This window comes from Drosophila suzukii, chromosome 2L (genome assembly GCF_043229965.1).
Source record: "Drosophila suzukii chromosome 2L, CBGP_Dsuzu_IsoJpt1.0, whole genome shotgun sequence".
Lineage (NCBI taxonomy): Eukaryota > Metazoa > Arthropoda > Insecta > Diptera > Drosophilidae > Drosophila > Drosophila suzukii.
Window position 1 is genome coordinate 20,853,079 of NC_092080.1, and position 25,047 is coordinate 20,878,125.

General features: G+C 42.5%; 3 protein-coding genes across 4 annotated transcripts; 1 reads left to right on the plus strand and 2 right to left on the minus strand.

Annotated features, from left to right (window-relative positions):
• Nucleotides 1-3,370: 3,370 nt before the first annotated feature.
• On the plus strand, nucleotides 3,371-6,692 carry LOC108020886 (uncharacterized). The gene is made up of 2 exons (XM_017089289.4): nucleotides 3,371-3,765; nucleotides 3,834-6,692. Exon 2 carries the CDS (start codon nucleotides 3,846-3,848, stop codon nucleotides 5,967-5,969), a length of 2,124 nt encoding a protein of 707 aa, XP_016944778.3. The 5' UTR covers nucleotides 3,371-3,765; nucleotides 3,834-3,845; the 3' UTR covers nucleotides 5,970-6,692.
• Nucleotides 6,693-6,869: 177 nt separating this feature from the next.
• On the minus strand, nucleotides 6,870-10,018 carry LOC108020885 (nonsense-mediated mRNA decay factor SMG8). The gene is made up of 4 exons (XM_017089288.4): nucleotides 9,892-10,018; nucleotides 8,764-9,841; nucleotides 8,662-8,708; nucleotides 6,870-8,605 (listed from the first exon to the last, which is right to left on the minus strand). The coding sequence occupies exons 1-4, from the start codon at nucleotides 10,014-10,016 to the stop codon at nucleotides 6,928-6,930; spliced, it is 2,928 nt and encodes a 975-aa protein (XP_016944777.3). The 5' UTR covers nucleotides 10,017-10,018; the 3' UTR covers nucleotides 6,870-6,927.
• Nucleotides 10,019-11,357: 1,339 nt separating this feature from the next.
• On the minus strand, nucleotides 11,358-23,481 carry LOC108021315 (protein phosphatase 1 regulatory subunit 14B). 2 transcript variants are annotated; one of them, XM_070998434.1, is made up of 4 exons: nucleotides 23,102-23,481; nucleotides 12,178-12,434; nucleotides 11,916-11,990; nucleotides 11,358-11,851 (listed from the first exon to the last, which is right to left on the minus strand). In XM_070998434.1, exons 2-4 carry the CDS (start codon nucleotides 12,391-12,393, stop codon nucleotides 11,768-11,770), a joined length of 375 nt encoding a protein of 124 aa, XP_070854535.1. In that variant the 5' UTR covers nucleotides 12,394-12,434; nucleotides 23,102-23,481; the 3' UTR covers nucleotides 11,358-11,767. The 2 variants fall into 2 exon arrangements, with proteins under 2 accessions (XP_070854535.1, XP_065720490.1); XM_065864418.2 differs by having other exon boundaries at nucleotides 12,178-12,474; nucleotides 23,102-23,479.
• Between the last annotated feature and the right edge of the window lie 1,566 nt (nucleotides 23,482-25,047).

A 25,047-nucleotide genomic window follows, 5' to 3' on the forward strand; every position in this document is an offset into this window, starting at 1 on the left:
TGACGAAGCATTCGTGGGACGAGAAGGATGCATTAAACTATGACTAAATTACAAAAATAAAAACATTCGTTGAAAGTTCCCTTTATTTGAATTTCTTTGTTTACTAGCAGACTGTTTTTTTTTAAATTGATCCAAATGATTTGTTATCCCTTTGTTAACAAGCCCAGCTGGTTGAGTAAGGCCATGCCACATGCATTGCGGGTGAACTTTGAAAATTTCTGCCACACTACAAAGAATAAGATTTTTCGAATATTTTTTTTTTTTTTTTTTGATTTGATACTTTTTATTTACGTCTGCCCGAGGTGCAATAAATTAAATTTTTTGATAAAAATTTGAGTGTTAGTTAACAAAAGTTACATTGATTTCTGCACATTTCCATTGCGATGGGAAATGGCCGAGTCTCAGGCTTTGGTTCATGATAGATTTCAGATTTTCAATGCAGTTTGGCGGCATTAACTTCAGAGCAGCGGCATCTAGACGATCATACCCGGGAGCCTTTGTTGGTTTGAGTGATGTTAAGTCCTTTATTTTCTCGCAGTCGATTTCTGGAATGGGCAAGTCCATGGGACAGGCCACATCCAGGAAATGAAGTGTCTCTTGAAGCTCTTCAGGGTCGCACAGGTCGAATGGCTGAAAACTACTCCTTAAGTGTTCGGCAAAGGCATTTGCCTTTTCTTGGTTTGAACGACACCAAGCTCCAGTCAATGATCTTACCGGAGCTATCCTCCGTGTGGGTCTCTTCAAATACTTAGTTGCGTTCCAAAGTTTGTGGTCTGCGCTTCAGGGTTCAAAGTCCGCGAGGTACGCTTCTAAGGACTTGCTTTTTAGATCTAGGAGCATCCTGCTAAGGTCTTTACATGCCCTGTTGTAGATGGTTTTGTCCGACCGGCTTCTACTCAGCTGCCAGACCCTCCTCAATCGCCGTTTTTCGCTTACCATTGATGCCAGTTCGGTTGACCAGAGATAGTTGTCTCTGAGGCCTCTGGTGTGCACCGTTCGTGTGGTTTCAATCTCTGGAGTTGCGATGCTTACTGCCAAATGAACCTGTCTGGTGAGGTACTCCACCGCCTCGTCTACTGGAGTTTCTAGTTCTGGCTGGGGGTCTACATGATTTTTTAGCCAAGATTTAAATATCGGGATATTTGTATTCCGCCTGATGAGCTTGACTGCAGTTGGATTCCTCAGATAGGAGTTGCTATACAATATCTTGACCATACTATGATCCGATGTAAGATCATGGCATGCAACCGTAGATATTTTTGTGGGGTCAATTCCTCTGCTAAATGCAAAATCCAAGAGGTCCGGAATTTTGGTTGGGTCGGTGGGCCAGTAGGTAGGCTCTCCAGTTGAATAGACGGTGCAACCCAATGCCCTGATGCATCCAAGAAGTGTTCTTCCTTTCGGGTTGACGGTTCGTGATCCCCACCAGGTATGTTTTGCGTTGAAGTCGCCTCCGATTAAGAATCTAGGACCCAGGTTCGATAGTACGTCGGACAGATCAGTTTGGCTCAGTGTGTATCTTGGAGGTGAAAACTCTTAGCCGAACTGAGTACTAGGTTTAAAACCTTGGCCTCGGCTAAGAGCGTGGTAAAACTATACAAGGTAGTCCCGTCGGCAAAATTTAGTCCGTTAACGATACTCGCAATACGTGCAGGTGAAAAGGATAGCAATATCGCTGAAGCACGTTAACGAACTGAAAGCCGAACGATTAGGCAGCCGACGGGACTACCTTGTATAATTGTACCATGGCTAAGAGTTTCACTAGTCGAAAAATCGTATTCTTTTTAGTGTGACCGAAGTTTTTGAAGTTCATCCGCAATGCATGTAGCATGGTCTTACTGTCAAGCAGCTGCGTTTGTTGTTAAACGGAAAACAAATCAATTTAAAAATATAAATAAATAAATATATATAAATAAATATATATAAATAAATATATATAAATATAAAAAATGGAGTGTTCAACGAATGTTTTTATTTAAGTATGTAAATTAGTAGTATGAAGCTTCCATCTCGGCCCACGGCATATGCCCAATAGGCATATTGGACCTTGAGGAAGTGGGAGCCGGATTGGGAACGGGACTGTTCATCCTGGCAATGGCTGGTAACAGCTTCTCCAGCTGTCCCTTAGCGGCCATCCTTTTTTCCTCCTCCCTATTGAAGCCAGCGCTTCCTCCATTTCCGCTTTAGCTGCCTAGTAGCTGGTGTAGTTGGAGTCCTGTGGTTCCCCAATAGAGAGCTCGTCGGAGATCGTTCTGGGGGTTCTGCTAAAAAGATTCTTCTATTAGTACAACGTAACCAAATTCTTTTGGCCAGAACTTTCGTTCTTTGCGAGAACACGCCCGGCTGGGTGTCCATGTAGGGAGCGAAATCCCACTCGGCATGTTCCTTCCCACTGAAATTCTCTAGTGGATCTCCTCCAGCACTTCAAATATTCTGCGTATATGCCCTGTTGTGGTATTTCTTCCTGTCGGGAAGTCCCACAATAATGGGCAACAGCTTGGATTATGTGTCCTTTTTTATCTGCACTGACCTCCTTCAGGTGTTTTTGGGGTTTTCCTCCCATTTTTAATTTTTAGTTTCCATACCGCTTTTGCACGAACACCGCCAAATATTAAATTACTTATTCTTTGGGCCGTGGCTAGCGGAGTTCATTGAAATTCACTCGCTAAATCTGGTATTTTTTACGGTATTTCCTTAGTTTATCTGAGTATGTACCGCGCTGAAAAACAGACCCGACGAAAAGCGTTAGCCACGTAATTGCCTCTCGCTCACTCGGTATTTTTTTTTAGAAGGAAATGCATTTGAACTCTTGTTATGAGAAAATGTTTGTTGTTGAAGGCCAATGGAGTCTTCCAACAGCTGGGAACACAACAATTGATCTCATCTTGAAAAAATATTGCTATGGTCTTTTTTAAGGAATTGACCGCCCTCTAGTTTATGTCCTTTTTGGCAAGACCTGGCACCTGTAGTACCAAAGCGACAGGTGCCGATCTGAGTTCTTGGCTTTTGATAAATACTCTATTTTCAAATATTTAATTTACCTTGAATTGCTGAAATCCAGAATAGTCTCCTTATTTTACATAGAAGTCAAGTCAACTCTATAACATGTAAGTATCACCTGTACAAAATCTTAGAGATTTTATTCGTTGTCCCTAACCATATTAATAAATTTAAACAGTAACGAGCAATAAAAAATGGAATAGTACATGTTTACATGGTGGGGAGAAAAATGTAAAATAAAATAACAAAACCATTCGTGATGAAGACTTCTAATTTGAATCGAATAAGCGCGGTCTTTTCCGTCATGCAGACGAAGTGCACGACACTTGTGAATGACGATATGCTGTCGCTTGATCGTGCGCAGACCGCCCAACATAAAACATTTTTCTTTTATTTGTTGTAACCATTGCGAGGACGCTTGTAATTGCGATTTGGCGATTTGCGATTTGGCGATGCGCTGCTTTCGCTTGATGCGCAGCTCCTGGCAGTCCCTTTTAGTTGGCCACAAATCGAGGGCTAGACCCGCCGACCAGCGGAACTGAGCTGCTAAATTCAAAAACAAGAGCAACAACAAAAACAAGCCTAAGGACAGGAAACAACTTTTTGTTTGGACGCGCATAAAATGGAACGGAATGGAAAAAAGCCAAGAGCCCTGAGAGAAACACAAAAGCACGGAACCTGAGCAACACACCAGTGATATAATAGTAATCTACGCAACCCATATTAACCCAGAATAAGCCCTCTTCGAATCCAATCTCACCCAAGGTACGGCATTGATTTTTCGCTTCCTATTATAGAGAAAATGCTTATACACTCTTTGCCTCTTTTAATAGCCTTTTGGCAAGATGGCCGTGCAGCTGAAGCAGAGCTACCACCACCTGCCCCTGACGATCACCCCGATCCTGCATCCAGCACATCCTGCCCACATTCTGCAGCAGGCTCCCAATCCCCTCCAGCCGGCACCCAATCCCCCGCAGCCGCAGCCGCCGGATCTCACCTTCCACTGCATGTGCTGCTCGGAGTTCTTCGTCCACCCAGCGCTGCTCTACCAGCACATGAACACCCTGCACCCCAATGAGCCGACCAACGGGCAGACGGAGCAGGAGAGTCCGGGCGACGAGGGCGAAGACTACAGCTGGATCTTTGAGCCCGTTTGTGAGCTGGCGGAGGATGGCAGCGACTCCTCGGGCGGCAGCGATTCCTCGGGCTCCGACAGCTCATCCTCCTCGGACGACGACGACGATGACAGCAGCTCCAGCTCGAGTTCCAGCAACTCCAGTTCGTCCAGCAGCTCGGTGCCAACTTCTAGCAACTCGAACACCCAGCAGAGCCAGGAATCCATGCAGCCCATGCGCGGTTTGGTGGCCGGACCGGGCTATAACGAGTTTCAGCTCCAGGTGGCGGATCCCCGGGAGTCGACCTCGATCTTCATGCTGCAACCGACCGTGAGCTTTACCCCCCTGCAACAACAGCTGGCACCACCCTTACCCACTCCACCAATGGGATTCTCCCTGGACCCGGCGCCCATCAAGCGGCGGCGGGGAAGACGAACCAACTTCAACGTCCCCGTGATGGATCCGGCGTTAAATGGCAACCAGAAGTGTTTCCAGTGCACCCACTGCGAGGCTAGCTTCCCCAACGCCGGCGATCTGTCCAAGCACGTGCGCTCACACATTACCAACAAGCCGTTCCAGTGCTCCATCTGCCAGAAGACCTTCACGCACATCGGCAGCCTGAACACGCACATCCGGATTCATAGCGGCGAGAAGCCGTACAAGTGTGAGCTCTGCCCAAAGGCATTCACGCAATCCAGCAGTCTGATGGTGCACATGCGCTCCCATTCTGTGCGCAAACCGCATCAGTGCCTGGAGTGCGACAAGGGATTCATCAACTACAGCTCGCTGCTGCTGCACCAGAAGACGCACTCCGCGCCCACGGAGACGTTCATCTGTCCAGAGTGCGAGCGGGAGTTTAAGGCAGAGGCGCTGCTCGACGAGCACATGCGGATGCACACGCAGGAGCTGGTGTACCAGTGCGCCATCTGCCGCGAGGCCTTCCGCGCCAGCTCGGAGCTGGTGCAGCACATGAAGAACCACATGGGCGAGAAGCCGTTCACCTGCTCTCTGTGCGATCGCTCCTTCACGCAGTCGGGCAGCCTTAACATCCACATGCGCATTCACACCGGCGAGAAGCCATTCCAGTGCAAGCTCTGCGACAAGTGCTTCACCCAGGCCTCGAGCCTGAGTGTCCACATGAAGATCCATGCTGGCGAGAAGCCCTACCCGTGTCCCATCTGCGGAAAGTCCTACAGCCAGCAGGCGTACCTCAACAAGCACATTCAGGCGCACCAGGTGGCTGCTGCCGCCTCCGCTTCGTCCTCACCAGGGCTGTTGGTCACCAAGCAGCCGCACGAGACGCTGGTCTGCATCGTCTGCGGATCCCTGCACGCGGATGCCACTGCCCTGGCGAATCATGTCCATGTTCAGCATGCAGCGCTCCTGGACACGATGAAGCAGTCGGCAATGAACACTGCACCGGGATCAGCCCATCCAGAGGGCAAGTGCACCATAGAGGAGCAGGAAGCCTATATGCAGCGAGTCCAGTCCGTCTTGCAACAGATGAACCAGCAGCAGCAACAGCAGCAAATACTGCTTCCACAGCAACCCAAGGTGCCAGCCATGGATTCCACCGGCGAGGACGAGGAAGAACCCGATGAAGCAGAGGAACCACCGGATGAGGAGGAGGATGAGCGAGGGGAGACTCCAGTGGGGGTGACAGAGGTGCAGGAAGCAGAGGAACCGCTCATTAATCCGAGTTATCCAATTCTCGATCTGCAGGAGGAGCAGATGCTACTAGACTCTGACATGTACTACGAGGATTTTGCCGACATGGACGTCGGCTGCCAAGAGGAGGTGTTTGGCGACTTTGTCGTGAACGAGGAGGAGGTATACACCGACGCGCTCATGTAGATTTAAGTAATAGGATTGGCCATAGTTTATGAAAGCAATTCATATTTACACTGAAAAGGCACGGCAGTTCTTAAATAGTTTTGGGTCACCACTATACCCAACTTTAGAGAACTTTTAGTTTATCCGGCCTTACTTTTTTTACACCCGTTTTTGTTTGGTAAGCGAAATAGTCGTGGGCTGTTTACGAAAATTATTTTTTAACAGAAACCTAAAACGTTTTATCGCGGAAATGTTCCAAAAAGTCACAATTTATACTCGTTGTGTTACGTTATCATTTAGTTTTATCAGAGATTATAAAGTTCTGCATGGTAAAAGTATTTTTAAGTCCTGGCCCATGAAAGATCAATGAAATATTTTACTTAAAAATGTACATCTACAATGGAACCACCTAATCATAAGTTCAGAACAGATTTTGGCATCATTCCTAGTACAACTCGTTCCACATTTTGTGCAACCAAAGCGAAATTCCAGTTTTGACTCTCATATCACATAAAGCCCACACGACTAAAGATTGTCCAAAAAAGAGACGTATTGTATTTGCACATTATCTTATAAAGATATTCATTTTGTTAGTGTTAAGCTATACTTTGTGCTGCTCATTTTACATCCCAAAGTATATTCCCTTACCCATAAGTTGGAATTAAAATAATGATTCCAATTATTCCACATCGCGTATTTCCCAAAATCGCCTGAAGAGATTACATTAATCGTTATATTGAAAAATCGAGACTTTTGCTGGGAGACTGCGGGAGAATATTAGTTCTCAACTTTTTAATAGGTAAAGTATTAGAAAGTGGCGGTATGAACGTAGAACTATGAATATAAATAAATATTTTCTAATGTACAACTAGTATACTTTAAAATGTAATATAAAGTTGCTACCAGCGAAAAGGTGAATAGTTTTATGCATTTAACTGTCTCTGTTTTTATTTGTGTAGATTTGATCTAACAAAAGCTTTTAAATTCTAGTGAAATTTCCCGCGGCGGACACCCCCATCCGTCCAGGTTCATTCAGCTCCAGCGTGGGATCCGTCTCTGCTACGCCAAACATCCCGGGCAGCAGGTAACCGCCGGCCAGCGGATCATCCGGTTCCAGCTTATCCGGCGGAGCGATCAACACATCGTCGCCCTGGTAGACGAAGGGCAGCCGGATGATCCAATAGGCGCTCTGCGACAGACGTGGTGGAATAATGCTGCCCAGGGTGAAGGTGTATTTTCCCTTGCCTACGCACACCTTGGGATCCACAATGATGTTGACCGGCGCCTTTGGCGTCACCACATGGATGCGCATCAGCTGGGCCAGGTAGTTTGTCTGGGATCGGCACGGGCAGGGATAGTACAGCGGCATGTTGTTGTGTACCACCTTGCTACAGGTGTCCCGCTCGATGTCCGCTCCGCCGCGTAACACTCGATCCGGGGCGCACATCATGAACCGATGGCCTCGCGAGCACTCGTACTCCATTCCCACGAAGATTTTGAGGGAAAGCCTATCGCCCTGCTTCTTCCAGCGCTGTTGCTTCTTTCCGGGATGCTGCTGCTGGTGGTGGGAGTGGTGCTGCTGCTGCTTGGGGGCATGGACCAGCCGCAATTGGACATCCCAGGGCAACAGGAAATTGGCGCCGGACAAGAAGCCGCTTTGGAAGTGCTCCTGCAGCCCGGTGTTGTGACTGTAGATGGAGCTGGGACCCACGCAGGCCAGCGACCAGCTTGGGAAGAGCGGCAGAAGGCCAAAGTCACTGACCGTGTGCACCAATCCCGGCAAATACTCCGTTGTGGAGGTGGAATAGTTATCGGGAGGACCGGCGTCTATACGGCTCTCCTTCTTCACAGGCTCTTGAATTTGAACCACGAGTTCGTTTTCCGTATCGGCGCTAGAAGTGTCACTGCTCGTCGAATTCGCCTCGGAATGCGTCAACTGCTCGGAGCTGGCCTCCGACTCGTTTAGTGAGGCCCCAAATCCAGCTATAGACATGTTGAGGTCGGATCCAAAGGTGGGAGAAAGAGGCTGAGAGCAGCCGTTGCTGGGGGAGTTTTGCGGCTGCTCTTCCGCCGGCTGCTGTTGCTCTTGACCTTCCTCCTCGTCCTCCAGGCCCTCTGCGCCCTCTTCGTCTTGCGGCGGACCACTTTTTCCTGTGTGCAGCAGGGGAAAAGCTGCCTCAAAGGCCGCCGCCCGGTAATCACTAACAGAAGGCTCGAAAATAGGAAACTGGTACTGCTTCACCTTAACACACAGGTTGCACATTTGGGCTATGTGCTCGTAGAACTCGTAATTCGCTTGCCGCAGGTTAAACGGATCTTCTCTGCGGCCCTGTGTACGGCCGCAGTTGCAACTGGATATGTGGATCACCCCGCTGTTGTGCTTGTCGTGCGGCACGTTTTTGGGCAGGGTGCAGGGGTGGGAGCGCAGGCTAAGCTGCTCGCACTGTTGCCGCCCATCCTGCCAGTGCTTCTGGCACACGGCTGCCAGCTTGGCCAGAGCCGCCTTTGCCTGTGGACCGCGACCCTCCTCCTCGAAGGCAACGGTGGCATCTGCCAGGAGCTGCTTGTGGGTGGAACTGCCATAGTTCGCGGGTGCAGCGCTCTTGTAAGCTGATATGCCCTTCTTTAGGCCCAGCTCGCACAGGTGAGCCCAAAACCTGCAGAAAGAGTGGTTTTAGAGACCCTTAAGCAATATATACATATATCAACTTACTTTTTTTCATAGTTCAAGCTCTCGTCGAAACTCTGCAGGAAGAGTCTCTGTAATAACAAATCCAATATTAACTCTGCGCAATCAAAAACATTTTTCACCTACGTAATCTTCGTTGCTGGTCTCTTGATTCGGATTCTTGGCGTTCTCCACGAGCAACTTATACAGCGTGTCCATCCAGTCGTGCCACTCCTGGATATTAAGCAGGTGGAACTGCCCCAAATGGGGCAGTTGCTTGAAGGAGCCCTCATCGAAGCAACCCAACAAAGCGTCCTGAACGTGTCGCTGCAGAAAGTGCCACACCGTGTGGTCCTTTTTGTACTGCTGCTTCTCCAACTCCTTCTCATCAAGTGGAGCGCCGAAGGGCTTGACAAAGCCCTCGAAGGGAGCCAGTTCAAGGATTTCCAGGTCTTCCTCCTCCTCCTTGGCATCGGGCTTGTACATCGCTAGGTTGAGGCATTCGATAGCCTTTAACAACTTGTCTGGATGCAACTCTTCGTGGGCGTTGAAAAAGACGAATTGCTTGTTGTTAGGCAGCGCCACTAGCGAACTGTTGCTGCTGTTTGTCACTATGTTATGGTGGCGGAGCAGCTCATAGATGCAGTCCTCCGTCTGGAACTCGTAGGCAGAAACGCATTCGCGCGTCTTTGGCTCGTCCCGGGGGAAGTTGTCGAAAAGAAACAGAATCCTGGGGGCACACAGCCGTGCCTTTTCGCCCATCCTGGCTGCGGGGGTCTCCCTCAGCATTTGAGGCAGGAACTGCATCAGATGCTGCTCCCGGGCGAACTTGAGCAACTGGAACACGGTGACCAGCGTCGGATCAAAGGTCTGTCCAGTTTCTACGTACACCACAATGTGGCAGACATGCAGGGCAAGGAGCATCATGCGTACAAAACGGGAGCGCATCCTCTCGTAGAAGCTGTCGAAGTCAAAGGGAATGTCGGGGTTCTCCATGCAGGCATCTATCACCTGACCCAGGATCGCCTCGTCGTAGGTGGTCTCGAAATGGAGCAGCAGGCTGTTGGTTCCCGGCTTGTAGTAGCACTGCACCTGGCCATCCCTGGCCGTGTGCTCTATCGGAGGCTCCATGCCAAAGGCCTGCATCTTGTTGGCCTGGTCGCAATTTGACCTGCCCACGATTCCGACCACAACCAATGAACAATTCAGCTTCCGCAGTTCCTGGCTAATGGAAATCGTGGATGAGATGCTCACAGCAGTTTTGGTTTTTCTTACGCCACATTTTCGGGTATATCCGGGTAGGTCCAGGTGTAATAGTCCTTCATTTCCATTTTTACTGGAAATTGTTTACAACTTTTAGGAACAGCTGTTTCAGTGCTGCCAGCTTGGTAGAGGTGCATACATCTGGCAGCACTGTATGATAATTTATCGACTGTAAGCGATTCCTTAGTCATCGATAGCTTTCCGTTAAGTGGCGCAATCTTTTAATTTCGAAAATGTTTAGTTAAAAAGGTGAATGACCTGTTACAATCAGTCTGCCACATCTTGAAAAAGTATGTCCCAAAAAGGTTAAATCTTTAGAGATTTTTAAACAGGAGCCCTTTTAGAAAACCACCAACGATAAATCCACTGTTAAAAAACTAATAAAAGCAATGCATATTCGGTCATAAGAAAGGATCAATAAAACGCCAAAAGTGTTGTCTAAAGCAATTACTTTTTTATTGTAAACTTTTTGTTTGCGTTTTATAAATATTTCTATTAGCTTTTCATTACAGCTCTCTGCACCTTTTTAGCGCGTGTTTTTGTGTGTGCTTTTCTGACTTATTTTTAAATGAGAGTTATGTGCATGATTAAGTATAAAGGCTTTATTGCTAAACTTGCTTAAATAATCGTTTTATGCGTTTTTGAATGTTGAAATGGAATAATGCGATGATTAATTGGTTGTTACTAGTATGCAAATAGCATTTTTGAAAAGTTACTAATACTTTTTAGATCAGATAGAGAGAAGTTGGGGTATATTAGGAGCGTCTAAGTGTGCTGAAACGGAATCTTAATTGCGTATCTCTCCTCCCCGCCTATATTGAGCAATTTTAAAATACTTTTACGTTATGTTTCGATTGCTAGAAATTGTTTAGATACTACTACAAAGAGGTGTAGACTTCGTGGAGTGAAGAAGTGTTTATGCTTTTCCGAGGGTATTTACAAAGTTTTTGGGTATCGAGCTGTAGAGGATTCGTTAACATTTTATTTACAACTATATTGTGTAGTCTTGGTTTTCTAAAATGCTGTACCATTTATGGGATGTGATATTATTCTCTTGAAAACGCGGTTCAATAGATCATTCGGATTCTCGTTTTCGGTCACCCTCAGAGAACAAAGTGTGTGGGATGTGTGGTAAAATTCCGTTTTGCCAGGCTTTACTGTGCTATGTCTTCCGTTTCCGTTTGTACTTGCCAACTGCGCATACAAGATCTTCTTCCTCCACGTTTTGGCAGTGAACCTGAGCTTTCATCTTTGACTTGGTGATCGCACACTTAACTTACAAAAAATTTCATTTAATAAATTGCAGCTCTCGGCTACGTAGATACATGATATTCGGGGGTACATACTGGTAAGTGGTTAAATGAAGCACACACATGCAAATAAACTAGTTTTGCAAAACAACCGGAGTGTCATGGGGGAAGTAAATTCCCATCAAGATTGAAACTAATCATATTTCTTTAACTACACATGGGGGTTCCTTTACGATGGTCTTCCATTCAAATGTAGCCAAACATTTGCTTTTGGTTTTCGGCCAAATCATGTTTGTGTTTTATTTAAAAAATATCATCACAAAATTGATGAAATATTATGTTTTTTCGGTATTACACCGTAAGCTTAGGGCTAATGATCTTCATCAGTTTAATCATTTTTAAGGGTAGCTTAAATTAGGTTTAACTTCAAATTAATAGGCGCAAAGATACAAACTAACAACTACGGTACATGGGAAAAGTCAACAAAGTGTTCGAATCAAAAGAGTTAAAGACTTGCAAACTGAATTCTTTGTTCTTTGTGTTCCAAGCTAAACTTAATGATCTAGGTATTTATTGTTTATCTGCATATTATAAGTGTAGGTCTGCTGGATGATTTTTTCGAGTGAGGGGCTGACGATTTACAGGGTTTTTGCACGATCCAACAGATCGCCAATGAACTTCGATATGTCTGATTGCGGGCGTTTGCAGACTGACAGTAATCTCTGTGAAAGCGGGATAAAGGTTATTAGGATCGTGTAATATCACTGTGGAAAAATAAGTACTCACAATAAGATGAGATCTTCTTATGTCATCCGTGTCCATATCTAGTATCTCGTCAATGTCCACATCGATGGCCTCATTCTGTAGGTTCAAATTAAGGTAATCAGTCAAAATATATATTATTTTATTGCTACGTTTCAATAATATACATCGTTCATAGCAGAACCCACATATTTTTAACGCTCGTATAGATCTGGTAATCTCCAGAAGAGATCTCTTCGGATCAGTTGAACTTTATTATATACCATGTAGATTTAGGTTTACTTACTGGGGGATCGAACAGCTTCTGGAGCTCGTCGTAGAGCCACATCTCGACGGCCAGTCGCTTGCGGATGAGGCTCATCTGGTGTGACCCGTACTTGGCCGTGAGGAACTTCTCCCGCCGCTCCTTGACCTCCGCCCCCTTCTCGTTGAAGTTGACCCGGAGGTTCGTCCGGTTCGGCGACCGCTCACAGTCGTTCATCTGCTCCAGGCCGCACTGCATCTTCGGCGATCGATTTAGCGGTACAAGCTTCGTTGATTGAACTTTAATTTGCGGAACGCCTTTAATTAATTGGCGTGGTGGCTGCAATTGAGGAAAACAGTTGGCAATATAAGACTCAAGTGACTTGTAATTAAATAAAAATTAATCGCATGTAACTTTGTACGGCAGTTGCCAAGGCTGAGCTTTCCAAATGTGCGTCACACCCATTTCTCTTGGGGCCGTAAGCCCAGCTTCAAGACCCGTTTTTACTAGGCCCAGAGGCACTTCGAACTTCCCAACTCCGTCCGTGACTCACCCAACTTCTCTGCCCAGCATACCCAGAGGTCTGAATCATACATTCCTTTATCTACCCATTTATTCGTTAGTGGACCTTTTCTATGTCCACAAATAACGACGACATGCAAGCCGAACACCGAACAGGAATAATTGCTCACGTGTCACTCAGCTTTGTCCTATCTGTATCTCTGCGCTACACCACATACATATATATATAAGGTATATATATAACAGCTAATTTAATTAATGTGTAACGTATGACTCTGATTTCTGACATTTCACTTTGGCCCATCCAGTAGCTGGAAATCGGATTTGACATAAAGAGATATGGGGGCACATAAGTAACTGAAACCACAGCAAAGGTCAACTTTTGGGGGGAACTCTGTTTGATAGATATCATTGAAAGGGCACGCCGAGTTTAATTAAAAGTAAACGAAACCAGTTTGGCTACCAGCTCTTGTTTAAATACAACAATTTCAAAACATTTTTAAAAAGGGTTATAGTATTAAAATACTAAATAATAGAAATAGGGTTACTAAAATGGTATAATCAATTATTTATGTATAATATAACGGTTTTCAATAAATTTAACATGATTTTAAACCCATATCTCTCAACAGTCTTCAAATCTATTTATTATGCAGTAATAGACAATCGTATATAAACTCAATTTAAGCGACTCAGTCACTTTGAAATACCAATTTGACATTTCTTATGACATATTGAACGGGCAATATTGACTTTTCGTATTATTTATAAACACACTGAATCCATGTGACATGTTTTCGGCATTTTCCCAGCAATGAAGAGGGGTAAGACAGAGGTTAGCCCCACCCGAGTGCCAATGGCAACAGGGGCCGTCGTGCCTGGCACCAGGAAAGGCCCGTTAACACCTGTCCACCCCACCACCAGCCGACGCAACTTGGTATCCTTGATCCAGAAACACAAACCATCCCCAAAAAACACTGGGCTGTGCAAACGGCGAAATCCGAACCTTGAAATTTCCAATTTCCCCCAAAAAAAAGTTAACAAACTCGTTTCACTCTCATTCTTTGGGCCTGCACTAAAACGAAATTGAATTGCAAATACTCACAGTCGAGTATTGAAATAGTTTTCGTTGTTTTCTGTTTTTTTTGTAAGGTATTTCGAAATCGTGGGCCATGTGGCAAACGGAGCAGCAACAACTGCATTACTTATACAAAGAGTTTTCCGCATTCGCCGCTAAAAATACATAAACAATGCCCGACCCCGCTTTTTTCACACAACTGAATTTTCCAGCCCGTGCGAAATCTGATACCAGATTTACTCAAGAGCCATGCGCAATTATGAAACCGACGTTTAACTTGTCACTTTTTTGCTTTCTCGGGTAGCGAAAGAAGCGAAATCCCGAGATTTGTTCGGGTTTGTAATATGAACGGAGTAGATCTCTGCCCTCCGGGGCACCGAGTTCTATTTCATAGAGCTTTGGCCCGGAAATTACCCTAAACGAAGTTAATTGTGTGGATCCGTTTGGCCTACAACTGGAGTAGGAGGGAACACTCCTACGGGCTTGCTGATGGGCTGGCGACATGATACCATTTAGAAAGACAGCCGCCCGGGGAAAAACGTGTGAAGCAGAGGATGAAATTACCATCTTAGAATCTAAGAATACCCCATGGGAATAACCGCGATCTTTTATTTGAAGGGGTTTTTTAATGTTATAACCGCTACTCGTAGTTAAAAGTACTTTCCTATTCTATAAACCATGTTAATTCTTCAAGTAATGAGATCATAAAACTATAAACAATATTGCCTTGCCTATTTTATTTCAATTGTATTGTTTAAATATTCATCAGGGGGCTGTGAAGTTTCCGTTTTTACATTCATAACACAAAGTTGGAAAAAATTATATTCATTACTTGCACTGAATTTTGGCATAATATCATTGAATTGTATTTTTGTATAACATTTTTTGTCTATTATCTAAGTACAGGGTTAATTAAAACGAGAGACGTAAAAAAGTGGGAAACATTTCTCAACGTTTGCCTTTGTGATTGTATTGCTGAGTCAACGGTAATTGTGGGATCTAATAAATTATGTTGGCTACCAAGAAACTTATCTAAGGAATTTTCCCAGATTTTCCCAAAGACAACATGCAGAAACGAGAGCAAAAACTATTTGACCGTAGATTACGAAGGGCAATGATGTTGTAAAGGGGGCGTTTGGCAGCCAAAGGCATGTTATACCTTTATTATTATGCCTTGCCACATCTAACGTGAAACTTTGCATAAATATTATGGTGAAATGCCTACGGCAATGCGGCAACAACATGCAACATGTTGCATGTGCAACAGCAACAGCTGGCCCAGCGGCAGCAACAAAGTCGGCGGTAACTGCGAATAAAATTGTATCGAGCACCCCTTCTGCCCACGCCCCTGTAGTGCAGTGTTGCAGAAACTTCCGGAATTGGTGCAGAGAAAGATAAAATTGTAATAGGGTTTATCATCTATACATCTCAATTTGGATTTTAAAATATGTAAAATAATATAAAAAATTTACTTTGAATGTAAAAAAAGCTATTATTCTGACACAAAATAATAAATACATTTCAATATTTCCAAATATAAAGCTTCTGTTTTTTTATTTTTTTCCGTGTAGGAATCATATAACACATGGTGTATCAAAATTGCAGGCTACCAGCTCAACTTAATTCTTTTTTACCCTTGAAAGGAAATTAGAGCTACTGGTCAGAAAGAACCATTAGATGAATAGGCTGCATGCGATTGCAATTTTCGGAATAGTTTCATGCATTTCAAATGACTTCGATCCGGGTGAAAAGCTCTCATCCATCACCAGACTAATTAAAAATGTAAATTGACATTTGGCTTGCCGCTCTTCACTTGCACAGAACTGAAATGTCAACCATAAATATTTGATACATGTCTAAAGTCGTGGACATGTTGTGAAATCCTGCAGTCATATTCTATCAGCAAAATACGATTTCGATTCCCAACTTTGGACAGTAAAAATTTATTCGTTGAACTCAATTTCGAGACTGGAATTATATATCCATTAGAGCCGGCTAATTAGATTTCGTTTAACAAAAGTTCTATTAATAAACGTAAATTTGATGAGCCATAAAACGAAAAAATAAAATCAAAGTCGGAGTCAGAACCAGAGCAAGACAAAAGGCCAATTTGTTCACCTTCATAAGCTTCACATCCAAATTGAATTTTAAATATCCCCCTACCCCTTGATTATTCCACCGAGCATTTATGGATAAATGCAAATCGAATGTGTCGCAATTGCCTCAGAAACATTTAAACAGTCTGCCGATTTGGTCTCCCATTTGGGAAATATCGTTTTTGGACAGGCGCCAAACGGAGACTGCAGAAAGTTCATGTTAATTTCAAGGTAATTATAGATTAATTATACATTTATGTTGTGTTCATATCCACTTATATGGCAGCCGCTCTATAAAACACTTTGCCCCAGCACTTTAAAGTGCTCTAAAAAACAAAATGCCCATTTGAACGATGGCCAAAAAAATAAAACGTTTCGGCAATGTCTAATATAATATTTATCTCAATTTTCAGACTTTTATGTGAATTACGTGTAGATATAGAGATATTCTAAATCTGGGCTAATGATTTTGATTTCTTTTTGGTCCAAGCCTAATTTACATTTGTAGAAAAGAGAGAGAATAAATTTGATAAGGGAGACCGAAACCGAAATATCAAGTTCGTCAGCTCGAACCCAGGCTAAGCATGGCATTAACCTATATAAGAAGAAACTTTTGGGAACCATGAGATCAACTTTTGAATGTTTCTGAAAAGTTCATTCAAGTCGAAGTTTCCACATGCACAGGGGGAAAAGTGAAATGTGACGCTTTTATGTTAAAAAGCCTACAAAATAAAACGTACAAAGAGGCAGCGTTTGTTTATGCAAATGCTTTATGATTCGCGGGCCGTGAAATCCCCAAAAAAATCCAAAGAAGAATTCAGAAAATTGGGACCCCAAAACAACTTATAACCCGTTTATGGAATCTTTGAAAAGAAAGAGACTTAGGCCCAAAACTCATTGATCGCAGGGCCTCAGTTCCTGCTATCAGATTTGCTGGGCCGCTATTAATTTATATTGTAAGTATACTGTTTATTAATCACGTTACACAACGGTGGGCTTATCAGCCAGACAAAGCCTCGAATGCGTCCACAATAAATTATTATATGAATTGCTGCCTCATTTAAATAATCGGAGGCGTTGCATAAACAATCTTGATAACCCGCAGCTGCCGATGATTCAGGCAAATGCACATTTGATTCGAACAGACCATCTAATTAATACATTAACTTTCTGGTTATTTCTGACAATCTAGCACCTAGCTTCTGATTGATGGGCTCCCTCCCCCCAAGACACACGTCCATCTTTTTATAGTTCCACAACGTTTTTCGGACATTGATCGCTCGTTAATTTGTCAAGAATATATGGCTGGGGAAGTCTAAAAGCCAAGCGCCTGTTTTGCACACAAAAGCTAAGAAATTAACTAACACACAAATTAATCAGCAGCTTTTTTTGATACATTCAGATAGAAGAAAGGAATAAAGTTGGCTCTGGTACCTCAAATTAATTAGCTGAAATAGAAGGAATCATGTTGCGGCAGCTTTAAAAGAACAAAATTAAATGTTGACCTGCTTAATTACTGGAAACTTATTTAATGAACCGTATTAAGTGGTTGTTTAAATTTTAATTGAACTTCAAATATTTTATTCTACAAGTCCAATGAATCTAATGCTCAAATAACACTTCAATTAAAAATAAAGGCTTAAAAGTTTCAACGATTGAAAGGCGTATACAGAAATTGCTAAGTCGCAAAAAAGTCTGGACAAGTTGGGAGCTCTCGGGTTCCCAGATTGAGCAATCATTTGGTTCGAGAGGTATGCGGTGACTCATTTTCGGGAGAAGGTAAACAGAAACATTTTTTGTTTCCCTTTTTTTTTGTAATGTTGAAAAGTTAATTTGGCTTATTGTTTATCCATTTTGGTCAGCCCCTTTTCAGACAAATCGAAACGAGGTTACAGGCCGTACAAAGCGAAAAATGACCAAAAAGTAGCTTTGAGTGGCAACCTTATGGATAAATAATTACAAGTGAAAACACCTACGATATTCGCGGGCAGTTGGGCAGTAGTCAAGTGGCCATTAGGTGGGCAGTGGCCGAGTAGCCAAGTCCGAGGTTGTTGACCCCAAAGGGGCGACTTGCGGCCTGGAGATGGCCGTTGGCCATCTCGTACTCATGTTCCGACTGCTTACTGGGCAGTTGCCAAAAGCGAGTTGTCATGGAAATATGATACACAGCATTATTTGGCCGGGCAAAAAGTTTTCCTGCATAAATTACCTTTGGCAAATGTTTGCGCACTTCGTCGCGACTTCTCGGTATTCTAAGCCCGACTAAGCTAAACTCCTCTAGGGCGGTCTACTTGACATGGTTTTCGAGGCGGAAAAAATCAAATAAAATACAATGGGCTAAACTGTTTTTCCAAGCATCGTATTTGCTGGCTAATTTATTGTTTACGCAATGTTTTTGTAGTTCTTGGCTCACTGCGAAATTGCGTCACGGACTCCGAGAAAATGTTCGACTAGGTGTGAGAAATCTCGGTGAGTGATGGTCGCAAGTGGAATAAAAGTTTTGCCATTTATAAATAGATGTCATTTCTCATTGGGTACAACGGATTGACCGATATTTCGCAAAGGAGACCAAAAATAAATATTGTGGAAATATTTGGGATCTCTAAAAGAGATGGTGCAATACTAATATTTTTAGAAAAAGACTCATTGTATTTCTACTTATATTTTAAAAAAAAGGAGGATTTCTAAACAGCTAATAAGAAATTCCCCATTTTCAAATATTAAGAATTATACTAATTGTTTGAAAACAGAAGCAAAACAGAAAATTAAATAGGTTCATTAATTGCTTCTTAGTACTGAGAGCCCACAAAAACGCATCCGTTATCCAGACAAAAGTTTAGATAAATTCTTGGGAAATCCAGTTGTTATCTCTATATTTCCTGTTGATGTTTATTGGGTAATCACGCAAATGTTTACTCATAGCTGCGCTTTCAAAGGGGCTGTTTTTCATAGAAGAAACCCCCTTCGGCCCACGCCCTAGTTCAAGTTCCCTATGGAGGGAACTCCAGTTCGGTTATCACATACCAGCCAGAAATCTGGGAAATCGATAATGTAAGCACATCGCACGCATTTCAAAGTCACAAGAGGTATGGATGAGGTTCGCTAGGTGGTTGGATAGGTGGTTTTTCCACGGGGTTGGGGAGGTGCACTGAAAGCGGGACCAAAAGAGCAATCAACAAATATGTGTACCAGCACATTTACGTCTGACTGCTTGTCAATACTGAAATGTCTATAAATAAGCAAGGCACATAAGTGATAAATCGAGCAGTAGAAACCGAGGGAGGGGTTGGGGTAAAATCACGGAAATCACACGCAAAGTGCGCGCACATACCCTCTTTCTCCACCCCCAACAACCAGTCAAGTTCATTGTACATTTATATATTTATGATTGCCCTCGCGTTACACATGTAACGGTGGTAATGGATCCACGAATGGTATACCATATATGCATGAAGTTCTCGGGCTCTGCCAAAGTCATAAAATCGTCAGCAAATGAGTCCACATAGTGTTAGTCAGCTGCACTGCCAAAAACTATTTTCATTGCTTGTATCACAAATGAGAAATACGATGTGTATAAAAATGTTATATATGGAAGCTCCATATAACACATTAAAGATAAAGGGGACCTCAAAATGCTTAGAATACCATTTTTGCACTTACTGCTTTATAAAGATTAAATAGTTGAAATAAAAAGTTTTCATATTTCCAAAACTTTACTAACTTATAATTAATAATACACTTTATGATTATTAATAGACAGATGTATCATATACCTTTTTTCGTAAATGACGTTGTTGAATTATAGATTTTTTCTTTAAAACATTTTATTCCTTCTTTTTGTTGCATTTCTTTAAATATTAATATTTTATTTGTCATTGTTTATTTATAATTCTTTCATTACTCATTGTGTTTATGATTAAAAAACAGTAATAATGGTTTGCGCATACAGTGTAAATCATAAAAGATGCAACGAGCTGCGAGCACTGGCACAATGGACTCCCTCTATCAATAAACCACGCACATACAGCCGTGCCTGTTTGTATTGTATATAGGGTCATATAGTTGTGTCTATAAGTGCAGTTCTATAGCTACAATCACATTACACATACGCCATGTCAGCCCGCCGATTGTCAGCTGTCCGCAGTGGGTTAGAGTTCAATGATTCCACGATTCCTCGATGTATATCTTCATCTCCGAAGTCTGTGTGCACTCAAGTAATTCTGTTTTGTTTTGTATAGTTTCATAGAATCTGACTTGCTTTAACTGGAAACCATTTTACAAGTAATTAATGATTTCAAATGAATTCAATTCATTTATTTAATGTGCGCCTGCGATTCAGAACAATAACTTCTAATTAAAAGCATTATTAATATAAAGTGAACATACTAATATTTATTTATTGTTCCGCTTTAAATGGTTAAATGAAACGGTTATTGTTTAATGGCTTATAAGCCCATTCAAATGCCCATACTCATTTATCATCATTTCTGCATTAGCCATAAATCACCCAAATGGTCCGAGATGCAGTTCATTCAGTTGGACACACCCAGTATGTGATTGGCATTCAAATGGCTTTGCCAAAAATGATCTATCGGTGGTATATCACTGTTTTTTCGCCTGCTACACATACGGGCCTTCCGTTACGTTTAATTTTTGAATGTGGTTTTAATACATTTCCGTTGCGAGATATAATTTGGTGTATCTGCAGATAACATTATGCCTCCGAATAGAAACAAAAAACAAAAGGTAACACGACGAAAAATTGCTTATTAATCTTTTTGACGAAATCGCGAGAAAAAAAACATTTGAGACGTTACGTTTGCTCTTTGAGATATAATTTTTCCGTTGAATTTGACTTTGCCATGTAGAAACGTTGTTTGTTATTCTTTGGGTTATTTTTAAACGTCGTCCCAGGATGTTCGCAAATGTTCAGTGGTTTAATGTTTAGTTTCGTCTATAAATTATGGTCTTTTGGCATTTAACTCAGCATTTGCCGGTTCAAGTTCATCTCGTGATCTACATATCTATACCCGCGATGTGGAAACTTCTTGAGGAGACCTTGGCTGCAAGACAAAGCGCTAATCGCCAATCTGCCAGCTGAGCTCGTCGGTAAATAAACAAACAGTCGGGGCTTGTGCCTCAAAATTGATTTTTTGCCCTCTGCAGAGGGAGGGAATGATGTCTCAAGTCGGCCAGACAATGGCACCCACTAGATTCCCCCGCGAAAACGTGCGTAATGAGTTAAAGATACATTTGAACATCGCTATCGCTAACTGTATCTCTATCTTTATCTTCGACCGTTCAGCTGCAGTTTTGACACGCTTTCGAGCACCCTGTAAACATATCGATTGAGGCGGAAAAAGCAAAAAATAGAAAAAAGCAAAATATGTAAGCATGTCAGAATCAAGCGTCGTGTGTCCAATACTGAAAGTATCTTGTATCTGTATCGGGTGGCGTGTTGTTTTTACTGCACAGTGCACAGTGATTAGACACAGGCGGCCGCAAAATGTTATGACTGCAAATAAAACCAGGTTACAAAACGCAGCAGACACAACATAAAAGAAATTACGGCTGCCGACACACATCATGCTGCGATACACTATGTTCGTAGCACCAGCATCCAATAATAAAACTTCTGTGGGCTGGGGAAAAGCGAGTCTGCGATTGATAAAAAGTCAATTAAACTGAATTGCATTCTTGCACTCTGTAGTAGAGCTTGTCTGACCAAGAAAGTTTTCCCCTTCAACGAACAAAGGATTTTCATTCAGCAAAGTGTGGAAAACACACAGAAAAACGAATATAAAACTAATTGATCTCCAAAAGGGTTTCGTTTTAAGTATTTGTATACAAATCATATCATATGTCATATCATATGTGATAACTAAGAACATATATTTTTAATGAAAACAACAAATATTAAAAAGATTCCAATAACAGGTACCAATTTAGAAGGTTGATCTGTAGAACTTTCATGTAATTTAAGCTAAATCATAGATATTTTAATGTCGTTTGAGGATATAAAGGGTTAATAAAAGCCGGGTTGGGTTCCCTTTCTCAAATATTTTCTGTGTACCAAGCCGTTGTTAAAGCTAATATTTGCCAGCTAATTTGGCCACTAGACTGCCAACTTCTGTGTTTGATTTGCGGGCCAGCACGAGATCTCCGTCTGGTCGATCCGAATTCGAATTCTAATCGGAATTCAAGCGCGTCTGGCTGTGTTCTACCTCCCAAAACCCCCTGTAAGCCACTGCCACTTGGGAATTGGAAGCGTGAAGCGCAGTTGCGTTTTTGTTACGTTCCGCTGGGTGCGTGGCCAAAAGCGGCAACCGTCCAGCGACCACCAGCCACCCTTCGCTGCCAATAAAAAGTTTCATATATGAAGTTGTAAAATGGGAGAAATACTCGCGCAGATAAAAATAAAAACGTAAACGAGGCAGAAACCACTGCATAAAATTCCGCAGCTCAACACGCACACTGGCCGCTTTGGCTGCAGGTTTTTCTGCTGGCAAAGGCGGCTTCTGTGCCGCAATGTCTGCGGGTTCTGGTGGCAATGGTACTGGACATGGAAATGGAAATGGGGATGGGACCAGATCTGGAACCCGAAACTGGGAGTGGGACGTTGCCTGGGACTGGACAGGTGGCTGTGACGGGCACGCTTCTCCTGGACGCTGGCCAGCTGAAACAAATCGACCGATCGACTGGTCTACGCTCGAGGAAAAACACAAAAACCAGACAAATCCAACGCCATTTTCCGGTTCTTGACTGCGATGAAAGTTCTGGGTGTAGAAAGGCATTTTCATTTTGTGTTCAGCATTATTGGGTGATTACAGAAATGCATGAAAATGTTGGTACTCGAAATTGGTGAACATCAATCCATGGACTTAATCGACAACATATTTATGGTCTGTAAGGGGGAGTTATTTATCGAGGTTCTTAAAAAAAAATGTATTTTCTTAATATTTTAATACTTATGTTACATAAGATGATGTGGAACTTAAAAAGCCTTTGTTCACACTAGAAAAAAGTTAGAAATTTGTTCAATTCCTATATGTTCCATGCTGTTTAAATTTAATGTAAACTAAATCATTGTATATCATTATATAATATTAACTCTGAGTTGTGACATCAATTCTATACTTTTAAAACCGAATTCCTATACAAGTTCTCACAAATTTAAAATAAGACACTGTAATTGTAATTATATAGAGGTCCCATTTAATTCCCCGTATCATAATTACAAATAATTTCTAAGAACTCAAATAAAATTTACTTTTGGCAGTTTTCCAGCGATGGATTCTTCTTAACTCGTCTGTATTTGGCTTAATTGCTGCGTCTGGTTCTCGACTCAAATTTCACTTGCCGAGATTGAGATTTAAAAATTATTTTCTTTTTGCTGTGGCTGGTGCCGCTTTAGGATTTTCCACTTTTCTGCTGCTGCGACTTTCTGCTCAATGAAATTTTCATTTGCACGAGAGCACAATGAGGGCGAAAAGCACACACACACGGCGACGTTCGAGCGGTTTGTTTAACTGTTTGTTTATAAAGCGGCAGCGGATTGCCCGGAGTTTGAATACTGAATATCTGAACAACACAATTCTGGACCTATTCAGAGCTTAGCACGCGCAGCCGGTGAGCACCAATGAAAGACTGAATACTGAATCGGCAAACGGAAAAGTATCTGGCGGATACACACCAATGTTGCGCTTAACAGAGCCCTCTCTCTCGCTGTTAACTCTCGGGGGCTGTGACTGTTGATTTGTGGACTCGTGGAGCTGCGGTCCATGGCTACATGGCGCGATTAATGACCACCGGCTCAGCACCCAGCATTTGGAGCTCCGCTGATTCGATCCAGGTAGCCGTGCTCACTCTTCTTCGCGAGATAAGGCCCAAGCTGCGATCTGTGGATTTATACTGCCTTGGCCATAGACTTTGGCTACACATGCCGACTGGCGTATCGTAAAGTTCTATTTTTAGGGCCTGCTACCTTCTATTAGATGCGTATTATTCTGACCAGAGCTCGAGAAGTCACACCTCTATAAAAATTTCCTTTAGGGTATTTATAAATTTAATTTATATTACAATACTATCTTGTGACTATAACGTCATTACAGTGAGTGTGTGAAAATAATCACAGTTAACAGGGGAAAAAATAATTTAAATGAACCACCAATTCTATATCTTTGCAATTAATATAATGCGTAATTGGAATGGAAAGAATTATAAATAGAAACGATTACTGCTTCGTGTTTATTTCAATGGGCAGCTTCAGTTTTGACTGGTATTTTTTGGTAAAATCTATTTATTTGCATAAAACGTATTTACTTTTTAAATTTATTTGACGATTATTTACATTACCCCGAGTAATGGAAGTAAGAATAGTACCTGGTTTCAATCTCCAAGCGGTATAATAAACTTATATTGTATATATAGATTTTATATTTGGTAGATAAGTCAGCGATACCAGTCCTGATAATCGAGGCTAACAGCAAAGTGGAACAGTTATTAGCTGAAGTGCACTACTTGTCTTTGGCAATTCATATAGATATTCAATTTTCATTGAATCATTTTTCTAAAATCCGTTGAAAAAGTTTAATTTGAATGAAAGTTAACAAACATTGTATATATTTTATAGGATAAAAAATTAAAATAAAAAAAAACTTAAGGTATATTTAAAAAACAATGGGAATTCTAAAATTTAGGTTCTAAAAGATAAGGTTCTTCAATATTTGAGTAAGGTTTGTGATTTTTTCGTTACGCTGCTGAACACTGTTGGTTGAGCTTAGAATGGCTGAAACAAAAGCGCCGCTAGCTGCAGCCAACTGCCACTTTGTGGGGGAGAGAGTGAGTGGGAAAGAGAGAGAGGAAAGCAGCAGCAGGCCAAACTGGTCAAAATTTACAGTTGGAGCGGAAAAAGCGGCAAGAGAGCGGATGCACAGCCATTGACCATAAACTTGAAAACAGAACAGAAGCAAAAGCAGCGCATTAGAGGCTAACAGCCAGTTAACAGTGGCAGAAAGAGAGAGAGAGCCGGCAGAATGTTACACTCGGCTGCCAATTATGCTCGGCAATGGATAGTGGAGAATGGAGAATGGGACTTAACACAATGTGACAGACGTCACTCAAATAGCCAAGAAGCGAGCGAAAAGCGAGCACAAAGCGTTTAAGAAAATCAATAAATAAATATTTGAGGAGCAGAGCGGATGTTGAGCCAAGACG